Raw genomic sequence first — 13,511 nt, forward strand, 5'->3', positions numbered from 1 at the left:
ACCTGGGCATGGATTTTATTGTAGACCTCCCTGCGTCTCGAGGCCATACGGTCATTCTTATGGTCATTGATCGTTTCTCCAAGATATGCCATTGTGTTCCGTTCAAAAAATTGCTGACTGCGCAAGAACTGGCAACGGTTTTCGCCAGGGAGGTCTTTCGCTTGCATGGGTTACCTAAGGTGATTGTCTCGGACCGTGGGAACCAGTTTGTGTCCAGGTTCTGGCGCGCCTTCTGCTCTCAGTTGGGTATCAAGCTCTCCTTCTCTTCGGCCTACCACCCGCAGTCCAATGGGGCTGCGGAGCGTTCCAACCAGGCCCTGGAACAATTCCTTCACTGCTATATCTCAGACCATCAAGACAATTGGGTTGATCTCCTGCCATGGGCAGAGTTTGTGAGGAACTCGGCTGTCAACTCCTCCTCCGGGATGTCTCCCTTCATGACCAACTATGGGTTCCAACCCGCAGTATTGCCTGAGTTGTTCTCGCCACAGGATATTCCGGCTGTGGATAACCATCTTGCTGCCCTGCGTTCTTCATGGGGGCAGATCCAGAGGTCCTTGAAGGACTCAGCTCAGCGCCAGAAGCTCCAGGCTGATCGTAGATGGCTGCCCGCTCCTTCATACCAGGTCGGAGATCGGGTGTGGTTGTCTACTCGTAACCTCAATCTTCGGGTGCCCGCACCGGAACTGGCTCCCCATTTTGTTGGTCCTTTCCGCATCCTCCGCAGGGTGAACCCGGTTGCCTATGCCCTTGCTCTTCCTCCTGGGATTTGTATCTCCAATGTCTTCCACGTATCCCTGTTGAAGCTTCTGGTCTGTAATCGCTTTACTGCCTCTCTGCCTCGGCTTCGTCCTATCCGGGTTGACGGTCATGAGGAGTATGAGGTGAGCCGCATCCTGGAATCTCAGTTGGTCCGCGGTCTGGTGCAGTTCCTGGTCCATTGACTTGGTTATGGTCCCGAGGAGTGTTCCTGGGTTCCTTCCGCGGATGTTCATGCTCCTGTCCTCCTCCGCGCTTTTCACGCCCGCTTTCCCCAGAACCCTTATGTGGAGCCGCAGAGGGGGAGGGGCCCTTAAGGAGGAGGTACTGTCAAGGTCCTACCTTTCCTCAGGTCTTGTGCTGCTCGATGTGCTGGCATCCATCTTAGGTGTCTGCAAAGCATTGTGGGATCCTTTATGCTTTCAGCCCTCTGCGGCTCCTCCCCCAGGAGGTGTCGGCTTATCACATATAAGTCTGCTGTTTGTAGCTGTCCATTGCATTTGTGTCCTGTCTGTTGCACAGCAGCAAGCTCCTGTTTAGTTTGTCATTGCTCTCCTGGATACCGACTCGGCTTTGGCAAGACTCCTTCCTGCCATCTGACCCCGGCTCTGGCGACCATCCTTCCTGGCTTCTGACACCGGCTCTGGCGACCATCCTTCCTGGCTTCTGACCCCGGCTCTGGCGACCATCCTTCCTGGCTTCTGACCCCGGCTCTGGCGATCATCCTTCCTGGCTTCTGCCCCCGGCTCTGGCAACCATCCTTCCTGGCTACTGTTCTACCAAGTCATCCGCTATAGCTGTTGGACTTGCATAGACTATGTCTTGTTTTTGAATAATAAACCTACCTTTAATTGCACCTCCTTGTGTGTCTGGCTCCTCGCTCCCTGACACTATTACTACTTGTCTATGGAGGGAAACAATATGAACCTAACAGAGGTCTTTTGATTAAGCACCACATTGTGAAACACAACAAGGTGTTCTATGACCACTACTGCTGCTTGCTAATAAAGTGTTACTAAACCAACAACAGTAAAATCAGTCTGCATATGCAGTAAAGCATGCTTGATATACTCACTGATGAACCCAAGGGGTTAATCCTCTGCATTGTGTAAAAATGCTGTTTGATCCTGACTTCTCTGATCTGTCCACTGTCCAGTCAGAGGTCAGGGGTTCTGCATCCTCCTAGAGCAGAAACAAAACTCCTCCTACAAGCTTTAACCAGTGCTCTGCTGAACACTGATAGAAATTACAAGAGTGCTCTAACTGCTGATGAGAAAAGGAATTTAGCAGTTTATATTTGCTAAAATAATAGCATTTCCATGTTCTATGTACTGGGGGAGACCAGATATAGTGAATGCAGGGTCCTAGGTTTAGTAACACTTTAAGCTGGTCATACATTATACAATTTTCTTATTCAATTTTCTTTAGATTTACCATCAACTAGGTAGTGCAAGGGCCTGCCTGATTGTATACAAATTGAAAGTGTTTAGCCACTTGCCGTCCGGCCGCTGTATATAAACGGCCGGACGGTGGCAGTCCAGGGGCGGGTTGCCGTTCATAAACGGCGCCTGCCATTTTGGACTGTGCATGCTCCCTGGGAGCACGCAGCACTGCAATCCGATGCCCGCTGTGTCCGGAGTGGAACACCGATTGTCGTACGGGACCTCTCTCTGCGAGGTCCCGATCATGTGATCACTGACTGGCCAATCAGTAATCAGTATATGCAGAGTAGTAAGCAAAATGTCACTTCTGACATATTTGCTTACTACGTGTGAAATCTGTGAATGATCATAGAGGTCACATGTTACAAGGTTATTCACAACAGCTTTGTACCATGTGACAAGCTGTGACCAATCACAGCTCACACAGTATTTCTCAATGACTGCAAGAATGCAGCCAGAGAAAAGGAGAAATGATTGCTTTTACAGCCTTTATGGGTGTAAAAGAAATCAGTGTAAAAAAAAAAAAAATCTTCATCACCCCCCACAAGTAGTATAGTGTCACAATGGTGACACTGTACTGCTAGGGTGACAGTATGTAAAAAAAACTCCAATAAATAATAATATAAAAAAATAAAATAAAAATGTAAAAAAAGTTTTAAAAATTATAATTTTTGGTTATAAACTAATTTGGGTTATTTTTTTTTTTTTTTAATAAAAAAATAACTGAATACATTTTGGCCAAGATTTTTGATGAACTATTATTTATTTGCAAAATTGTATAAGAAAAACACCTTTTTTCAAAATTTTTGGACATTTTCATTTATATAGCCAAAAAATAAAAATCCCAGTGGTGAATAAATACCACCAAAATAAAATTTTATCTGTCTCAAAAAATGCTTAAAAATTCATATGGGTACAGTGTTGCATGACCGAGCAATTGTCATTCAAAGTGTAATAGCGCTGAAAGCTGAAAATTGGCCTGGACAGGAAGGGGGTAAAAGTGTCCGGACTTGAAGTGGTTAGGATTGACTCATATTATATGGTTTTGGTTAATCTAAAGGAAAATTGTACAAGAAAAAAGTATAATATATTGCCAGCCTTACACTTGCTGCAGCCAGATGGCCCACAGGAGTGAGTCACTTTTTTCCCTCTGAAATCACTTCTTCAACCTTGTCCAACAATATGAAATACAATTTTCAAGCATTTTTTTTCAATTACTCTTTTACTGTGTTGTTATATTGCAAACATTGGGTTGTATGGGGTGTGCAGGGAGGGGTAGCACCTCTGATGCAAGGACAGGTCGTGTCCTTCTAGGGCAGCTCATCCACCTTTGGTCCCCACCTGTCGCTCAGCTCTCACCTGTGGCTCCTAGTAGCTGTAACATGCGCAGCTGCCACACCCCAGGCAACAGCTTCGACAGGCTGGCCAAACCAGGTTGAGAGTAACCGTTGGGTCATTGACCTTCAGTGAGATAGGGACTTGTCTACCCTGAGCATGTGAAGACAGATTCCAGCAGATTGAGCGGATGAAACCTTTTAGAATAGGACAACGCTCATGAAGGCGGTTTCCGCAAGTGATGTGGTATGCTAAGAACACGGCAAGACACAAAAGGCGCCCTGGTCAACCACTTCACGCAGCCCATCTCCAACTGTCTCGGCTCTTGTCCTGCCATTAGAACAAGATGGAAACTGGGAAGAGAGAGTGAGGCTGATTATGCGGACCTCTACCTCACTTTAATCCAATTCATGCTCAAGTCTTAACATCCCCCAACTACCTTAAATCTTCAAAGTCCTGTGGCAATGGGCGAGCGACAAAGCAGCAGGTGTTGCTGGGAGCTGTAGCTGAGGACCTGCACACAGGTGGCTCATGTCTAATGGTCGTCTTCCTGCTGACCATAGCAACAGCTGGATTCGGCGTCTACCTGAGTGACTGAGCAGCCCTCTATAGGACCACACTGCTCACCTTCGTAGCAAGAGGAGGGGGCTAGAAAAGGTGCCCTAAACATTGCTTCACAGAATCCTGGCCATCTTACCGCGGCTGAAGGGGATCCCATTTCAAGCAGTCCAATAACAATTGTATACTGCCCATGACAAACCAATGTAAATGTCTGTCATCAATGCCGTGAATGAAGAATAATCCCTATTTAAAGCCAAGAGGCTGTAGAAAAGGCTGTAACACAGCTTTATTCTTTAAAAAAAAAAGAAGTTGCATTCAAAAGGCACACTTTTAGTCTTTTAAAGCTGGAATCACATTCATGTAAAGGTTTTGGGTTTTATGTGATCTAAAGGCAATGTACGCAACTATATGTCTCTATCTACTTTTTTGGGGCATTAAATTGGCATTATGGTATATATTTCTAATTCTATGATAACCCATTACACTGTTCAACAAATTTTTATTTTTTGCCAGTTTTGGAAACAAAAGGATCCATTTGTTAATGAATTTCACATTCTGAGTTCAAATATAACAATGAAATTTGTCAATTGGCTCTAGTTTTTCTGTAAACGGAAAGTTTTCTACTATAGGCGTAATGACTACATAATGCACAATAATTATATAGATAGATGTCTTTCCACAAATATAAAGCAAGTGATATTGACTACATAACAAAGCCTAAATGGCATAATATATTGCATAGGATTACCAAGAAAAATTATAGCCATAAGCTAAGTTGAATCATTTTAATACTTAGGATTCTCACTAGTTTTGTCTTCAGTTTGTGTCGGTTTTGCTTCTCTTGGCTTTTCTCTTGTATTCGAGGAAAGGGCTATCTCTTACAACTGCACGTGACTACACGCTTCAGGTTCTTCCTCACTTGACTCAACCACGAAGGATTCTGGTGCTTTAGGAATTGGTAGCCCCTCTCCATGAGGAACTGGACGTATTGCCGATGGAATATTTGGATAGTGCACAGATAACTTTTTCTTCTTATTTAGCCCTTTTACAATTGGAGGCACCATACAAAAGTAACAATTACTAATATGATCTGTTGGCTCTCTCCAAATCATTGGCACAGCGAAAGGCATAGATGCCTTTTTTCCATTCAACCATTGCTCCAGTGCCGTCCCACAAGAATTGCAGCATATATGTGGTGCCCAGCTCTTGTCCTGGTCTCCTATCTTGGAGCCAAAATACAAGTTGTAGGCTTTCTTAATCATTCCTGTTATCCTCCTTTTTTGTGAGATAAAAGTTATTTCACCGCAGATATAGCAGAAATTATCTGCTTTATTCACACAAGTTCGAGGCATTACTGAGTAGCCTATATAAGCATAACACGAAATGTAAAGACGCTGTCGAACTACAATCAGCTACAGATACTGCAGCTTTTATGCAGTGAAGTGATGCAATTAAAGGCTAATATTGCATCATCTCAGTATACATGCAATTTTCTATTGGTCACCAGTATCAATTGCGCAATATGCAGCTGAAGTTGCATCATAATTTTGAATGGCTTACGTCATTAGATGGGTGAATATATCATGGAAACTAGAGCCAATCAACATTTTTTAGGGTCATTTTAGTTTTCAGCACCCCAAAATTATGTAAGATTAGCTAATTTTATGCCCAAAACTTTTTACCTGTTGAACAGTGTTATCAGTAATAACCCCGTAAACCATAATGAGGAAGGATATAAAAGAAAGTAAGCTTTGAAGAGAAGGTGTCTCTCGCCACTCGTTAGAAATAACTTGCTCTATCAGTTCTGTGGACTGGATAAATCTGTATATTAATTTAGAGACTTTTGGTGCACTACATTCCAGATTAAAAAAATATTATTACCTCTTTAATTATACTGGCAACACACAAAAACAAACTATAAAAATAAAAACAGCAAATCAGCCATTCAATTTAAGAAATTTGCTCATCAGCCTGCACAGTCCACTCATGCAATTCTGTCTGTTGGGTTGAATCTGTCTTTTTATTTGTATTTTTTTTTCAGTCATGGTTACAAACCCATGATGACTTAATTGGATAAATAGTGATTTAGTCATATGTCAGAGTAAAGCTTCCCCAAGAGTTACAAGGATCCAGCACAGGAGAACAAAGTTAGATAATTCTGTGAATCTATTTTTAACTTAGCTATAATGTTGTGATTAATACACATACCTACTGCTCATTGTCTATAAATTATTATTCAGTTCCAAGGATGAACATTCACCATGTAGGTCCATTTAGAACTTTTAGTGTGGATTCACACATGTGCGGTGCAAATTGGAGCTGTTTTCACAGCTAATTGACAAAGTAGTTGTTCAGTTTTCATGTCAGGTTTACATCAAAATCAGGTCAGGTTTACATCAGAATCAGGTCAGGATTTTAACCTGTTCACAACTGAATGACGTGCTATTCAGAAGCATTCCCATTAAGGTCAATGGTCCTGTATTCGCACCTGAGCCGGAGCACACTGCTCAGAGAGGACTCTTTTTCAATTTGCACTGAATCCGCACTCCGACTGCACCGGACATACGTGAACAGGTATAATACAAAGCAATGTTCTTTCACATGTCATGCAAATTGGATGCGGTTCAACATAAATCCAATTCGCATATGTGTGAACCAGCTCTTAAGCTATTAACAAAATGCACTTGTCCTCTGATTTGCATATAAAAACAATATGAACAGTCTAATTTTTCAAAACCAAAAAATTGCCAAAACATTATATAATCAATTAAAAACCTAGGTTACCTGGAGACATGCTGGAGCTCTTCCCTGAGGTTTATTCACATCAACTGCAACCAATTGCCAGCCACCAGCTGAATCTTCATGGAACATCTTGTGGGAAAAACATAGTCTGGCATCAATACATATCTATGGTCTGTACATTGAAAATAATAATGTTATACATTTGAAATAGATAACACATTCTATAAAAGTAGATTTTAACTGCAGTGTTTTTTCCTCTGGCTCGAGATTCAGCTCAGGTAAGTAAAAGGGGGACTGGGGGAAGCTTAGCGTGGAAGGTTTTTTACCCTAATGCAGATAACACATTAAGGTACAAAAACCTTCTGCCTTTAGAACCACTTTAAAGGTAACTACCTCTCTGGGTATTCTCCACTCATGTTTCATCCTATCAAGATTCACAGAAGTTTGTTTTGCTGGCATTAACATGGCTATAAGCTTTACAATAAATCAGATGTGTGAGGCTAAGCTAAATTGACACATACGACCACGAGGGACCATGTTTCAGATCAGTTGACCTTAAGCAAATGTCTTGCTGAGCAAAATCTGACATGTTGCAAAAAGCATTTCACCCACTGTGTGTCTTGAAAAGATCTTTTCAATTTTCCTTCAAAGCTACCCTGAAGCAAGAGCTGGAACATAGAGCTGCCTCCCTGACTGCTGTGTGTCCTGAGGCTTAGGTATTGGAATTCAACACAAGAAAACCCTTCCTAGACAAGGAGAAATGACACTATAGTTTATCTACAAAAATGGCATTCTTAGTATAATTATTAAGTTTACTATAATACCCTTTTTATGGTAACTGACCTAACAGAATGCATTCTTCTGCAGTTATTTTGAAAAAGATTGTCAGATATGAAAAACAAAACACAAGTGAATAAACTGATATTAAACATAACAGAACCTTTTCAGTACTCTAATCTACTTCTAGACCCCTTTCACATGGGGTGGAATCTGATTTGTTCAGCAGAAGATCGGTCCACTGATCCCCTAATGAGCATAGCAGAGCAGGTCTGTGTCCACTCAGTTTATACAGATCGGACACAGATAGAGCCCATTCTGTTCTATGGGCAGCTGGGTGTAAAAGGACAACTGCCCTCGGATCTGATCTGCCTAGATCCGCCTTCTGTTTTGTAGTGCTACCCTCAAAAGGGCTGCTTGTTTGTTGCCCCGGTTTCCCCTTTCTTTTCCCCGCAGCCAGGCACAGTGTATTTCTACACCCAATACACTCAAACACACTTCAGCTTGTTGTCTTCAATGACCAGTCTAAGGGATGTTTTGTTTTTGGAGTTTATTGTAGAAGTAGGGATAGGGATGGGGAATTGTAGTAGGATACTCCAAATGAGAACTATTCACACTTAGGACATCTAGCTGACCTCTTAGTAGAACACTGTAAAAGTCTTGGCTCACAGTAGATAGCAGATTTCCTTGTAACATATAGCAGCAAGTAGTTTTAGAAGTGAGAAAGGTCCCTTTAGCAGTACTAGTAGTTACAGGGCTGAGCTTCTCAGGCACAAGCTAGTTACAACAGACTGCGACAGCCCAAAGATATCATAGCTGAGCAAAGTCCTTTGTCGTAGCAACACTTGGACAAGCTCTTCAGAACACTAGCCCTGACCTTTTTCCAGACCTACGCTGACCATCAAGCACCAGGGGAGATATCTAGCACACAGCGTTCCCAAATTTCTCAATGTCCGTACTCACAAGGCTCATGGACAGAATGGTTGCCTCCTTCCAATTGTCCAGGCAAAACCCTCCAGTGATACCAGACAGAGCTTTGACGGACAATTCCCCCCAGTCATCTTACTGAAGAACCAGGGTCACTCTCTCTAACTTCAAACCCTCAGATCGACCCACCTGAGGCCATATGGCAGCAGTTGTCAGGTGAGGTAGCCTGCCTCGAGCCTGGCTGGTGCAATCCACTCCTGGGAATGGGACTGCCTTCCCCTGCAATTGGCCAGAGTTGTATCCATATTCATGCTGTTCATTTGCCTAGCCCCTTCCCATGTTCTGGAAAGCTCTCATAGCTTCATGAAGGCGGGCAGAACTCAGACAAACTCTAAAAGCACCAGAGTAGCATGAGCAGACTTGACTAATCAATCACAGCACTCTGTCAAACAGAATACCACACTGAATTTATCTGACAGCCTCTCTGGTAAGCAGAGAAACACAGCTATGCTGAATTTAATTGTACACATCCTAGTACATAACTAGGAGGGTGCTACAGTTTTTTTAGGAGTCCAGATCAGATTGGAGGTAGGCAGATGAACACGTACACAAGTCTGTTTACACTCATGGGTCTATAGAGATACATGGACCATCCAAAAAACTGACAGGTAGACCTGATTGGATTGCTCATGTGAAAGGGACCCTAATCTTTCTCCTTGGGGCTGATGTATGACACCATTAGAGGAAAGAACTGTCTAAGACAAGTAAGTAAGGATTTAAAAGGAGCCTGTAGGAACAGAAATGTGGGTGCTGCCACTAATGCGGTAATCAGAGGGTCAACAGTCACTTAAAATCTGAGGTACAACTTTGTCAACTGCCTGATCTTACACATTGTCTAGCATTCATAGTAGTGCAGCAGATGACAGTCAGCTGTTCAGGTGATGACAATCATATTTTTCAGGTGATCTGACACCCCAGCTTAGATTTAAAAAAAAAGGTAAATATAAATATTTCCTAGTTCAGTGGAATTTTCAGATTGTTGCATAAGGCTAGTCATATCTGGTATTTTTTAATTTGCCTGAGACAGTTTCTACCCTTAGTTTTATATTATCACTTAAAGTAACTGTCAGGAAAAAAAAGGTGTCACAGAGTGCCTGCTCCTATTCTGCCACCCCCCCCCCCCGTGCCTGTGTCTCCCCTGTGTCTCCTCACCCTCTTCTCATCCTGTCGCAGCCTTTGAAGCTAGGCTGCACAGGATGAGAAGTGGCACCTCTCCCCCCCGCCTCTTGTCACCTCCTCACATCCTGATGCAGCCTTTGAAGAAAGGCTGTGCAGGATGGGGGGAAAGTGACCCCCCGCTGGGGGTTACGGCGTGGTGCCTCCGAACTGTCTCCGCACGCCCCCCGGCGGACGCAGCGTGGGCACGAGGTTTCCCGCGCTCTGCGCCCGCCCGGAGACAAAGGTTGCGCTACCGAGAGTGCGGCCAGAGTCAGGGGGCGTGCCTCATTGCCCCCTGACTCTGGCCGCACTCTTCGGAGCACGACCTTTGTCTCCAGCGGCGCAGAGCGTGGGAAGCCTCGTGCCCGCGCTGCGTCAGCCGGGGGGCGTGCGGAGACAGTTGCCGGGGCAACCGGGAAGTGTCCTTCGCCGGCTTAAGAAGGCCGACGCAGGACCCAGGTGGGTGTATGTGTTCATTCCCTGCTCAGGACAGGGTGCTGTGCGGGGTCTGAGCTGAAGTCAGACCCCACAGCCGAGACCCTGCCGAGTCCCCGTGAGCCTGCTGTGTCCCTGGCAAGCTGACTGCCCTGTTGGTCCCCTGCTCTTGAGAGAAGCGTTGTGTGGGGTCTGAGCTGAGGCCAGACCCCACAGCCAGGACCCCCGCTGAGTCCCTGTATTCCTGCTGGTTGTCCCTGGAAAGCTGATTGCTGTGAGGGTCCCTGTCCCCTGACCGCTGCTGTCCCTGGAAAGCTGACCGCTGTGAGGGTCCCTGTCTGCTGATCGCTGTTGTCCCTGGAAAGCTGACTGCTGTGAGGGTCCCTGTCCGCTGACCGCTGCTGTCCCTGGAAAGCTGACCGCTGTGAGGGTCCCTGTCTGCTGATCGCTGTTGTCCCTGGAAAGCTGACCACTGTGAGGGTCCCTGTCCACTGACCGCTGCTGTCCCTGGAAAGCTGACCGCTGTGAGGGTCCCTGTCTGCTGATCGCTGTTGTCCCTGGAAAGCTGACTGCTGTGAGGGTCTCTGTCTGCTGATCGCTGCAGTCCCTGGAAAGCTGACTGCTGTGAGAGGCCCTGTCTGCTGATCGCTGCTGTCCCTGGAAAGCTGACCGCTGTGAGGGTCCCTGTCTGCTGATCACTGCTGTCCCTGGAAAGCTGACTGCTGTGAGGGTCCCTGTCCGCTGACTGCTGCCATCCCTGAAACCGTAAGTGTTCTTGCACATTGTCTGCTGGTTGCCCCTGGAAACAACCTGCCGTGAGTGCCCCTACAAGCCGCATGCAGCGGAGTGTGAAACTGTCCCTATTGTGCGCCCTATTGCCCTTGCCCAGATGGCTTTAATGTGTGACCATATCGCCCCTGCCTGGACTGTCTGTGGATTCCCCCCCCCCTTACTTTTCCCTGCCTGGACTGTCCGTGAGCCTGCTGTTGTCCCTAGAGAGCTGTGTGGGGGCTGTTCTGAGGTCAGACCCCACAGCCAAAACCCCACTGAGTCCCAATGAGCCTGCTGTTGTCCCTAGAGAGCAGTGTGAAGGCTGTGCTGAGGTCAGACCCCACAGCCAAGATCCAGCTGAGTCCTTGTGAGCCTGCTGTTGTCCCTAGAGAGCTGTGTGAGGGCTATGCTGAGGTCAGACCCCACAGCCAAGATCCCGCTGAGTCCCCGTGAGCCTGCTGTTGTCCCTAGAGAGCTCTGTGAGGGCTGTGCTGAGGTCAGACCCCACAGCCAAGATCCCGCTGAGTCCCCATGAGCCTGCTGTTGTCCCTACAGAGCTAGTGAGGTCTGTGCTGAGGTCAGACCCCACAACCAAGATCCCGCTGAGTCCCCGTGAGCCTGCTGTTGTCCCAGGAGAGCTGTGTGAGGGCTGTGCTGAGGTCAGACCCCACAGCCAAGATCCTGCTGAGTCCCCGTGAGCCTGCTGTTGTCCCTAGAGAGCTGTGTGAGGGCTGTGCTGAGGTCAGACCCCACAGCCAGGGCCCCGCTGAGTCCCCGTGAGCCTGCTAATGTGAGTGTCCCTAGAAGCCGCCTGCTGCTGAGTGTCTGCAAGCCGCTTACCATGAGTGTCCCTAGAAGCCGCCTGCTGCTGAGTGTCCGCAAGCAGATTACCCTTGCCTGAACTGTCCTCATTGTGTGCTCGGATTACACTTACCTGAACTGCCCCATTGCGTGCCTGGATTATAGCTACCTGGACTGCCCCCCTGAGTGCTTGGGCCATCACTACCCAAAGCACCCTATCGTGGGCTGGATTACAATTATTTTGGGCTCTTCCCCTCTCTTCCCCTTTTTGGGTACCTGGACGCTACCTTCCTGCCCTGATTGAGTGCCTTCCATAGTTCAATAAAGGTTTGTGTGTTTACCATCTTCTTTGTGTGTTCTGTCCTTCCTACACTTCTGTCACAAAAGGATTTTTGACATAATTGTAAAATCCGCACACAGGGCATAGTCCAAGACAACTGGCTCCTCCCACTTACAGCAATCCTTAGGGGTTTTTTTAGTAAGCAATAAACTATTATTAACTGAAGTTGAGAAGGAGGTCCTATGTCCTGTACTGTACTCCAAGAAATGGATTTTACAGCTAAGTGAAAAATCCGTTTTTCTTGATCATAAAGGGCACTGTATAGGGTTGAGCAACAGAGCAAATTCCAACAGGCCCACAAAAACAAAACAAGGATTAAAGATCCTAACTAGACAGCTGATCCCAGAGCTTTACAGCCTAATCCAGCATCAGCAATGGCTTGAACATCCACCTGTTAAAATTGTGCAAACAGCAGACGAGTTGACAGCCTTTCAAACCTGTGAAACAGATATTTGATGATGAAAGACCCACGAAACTCCCACAAATCTAGTGGAGTGTCCCTTAACAGTAAAGGGAGGAACCTTACACTGTAGGGAACAGGCTTGAACAATGATCTGTCATAAACACCTAGGGATGGTGGAACAAGAAGCAGAATGCCCTTTGTGAGAGCCTTTGCGAAGGACAAAGAGAAAATCCTTAAGTCTAAAGGAGCCCATATCCAACAGATAAACATGTACAACATAAACCACATTCAAACAGGAATAGAATCCTCTCTAGGGTGTTTAGAAGCTGGACAGAAAAATGTCAGAAGGTAAAAGGAAGAGACCACTTTGGGCAAAAAAGAAACCTTGGGTTTTAGGACAACCTTATACTTGTCCAACACCGGTTAAGGCACCTTACAAAATAATGCCACAATCTCCAATACACACCTAGAGTAATTGATGGTATAAAGTAAAAGCACTTTATCAGTGAGTTTAGCTAAGAGAAAATTCCTGAATACGTTCAAAGGGAGGCTTATAAATAGCCATCAGCACCAGGCTGAGATCCCATGGCGTCACTGAAGAGAGTCGAGGAGGAGCAAAAGGAGTGATTCCCTGCACAAAGGCCTTGACCAGGGAATGCGAGGCCAAGGGACAATGGAAAAAGGATAGTCAATGCCAAAATCTTCCACCTGAGCTACTCAAGACCAGATGCTGATCCAGACCTAACTGAAAAAAAACTAAGGACCTGAAACCAGGACCTGGGATCCAACAGTCAGGTCATCAAAACCAGTGAACAAGAAGCGAGATGGTAGATTGGGCCTTGAAATAGAAACTCTGGGTAATCTGGCCATGGAGAAATCTGTCAGGAGCTGAAGTATATCTGAGTAAGTATATCTGAGTACCAAGCCCTCCTATGCCAATTAAATGCCATCAGAAGGCCCTCTGACTTGAACCTGTGAAGCAGTCAATGAAGTAGCTTTA

General features: G+C 45.8%; 1 protein-coding gene across 2 annotated transcripts in view; it reads right to left on the reverse strand.

The window, feature by feature from the left end:
- The window catches only part of NALCN (sodium leak channel, non-selective), a 694,063-nt gene that overhangs the window by 334,050 nt on the left and 346,502 nt on the right, over positions 1-13,511 (reverse strand). For both annotated transcript variants that reach the window (XM_089679951.1, XM_089679950.1), the window contains one exon: positions 6,882-6,968. In XM_089679951.1, the coding sequence (XP_089536077.1) occupies positions 6,882-6,968 (87 nt within the window). The remainder of the gene's footprint in view (positions 1-6,881; positions 6,969-13,511) is intronic.

This window comes from Staurois parvus, unplaced genomic scaffold, assembly GCF_062004578.1.
Source record: "Staurois parvus isolate SC_StPar_1 unplaced genomic scaffold, SC_StPar_1.0 ptg000233l, whole genome shotgun sequence".
NCBI lineage: Eukaryota > Metazoa > Chordata > Amphibia > Anura > Ranidae > Staurois > Staurois parvus.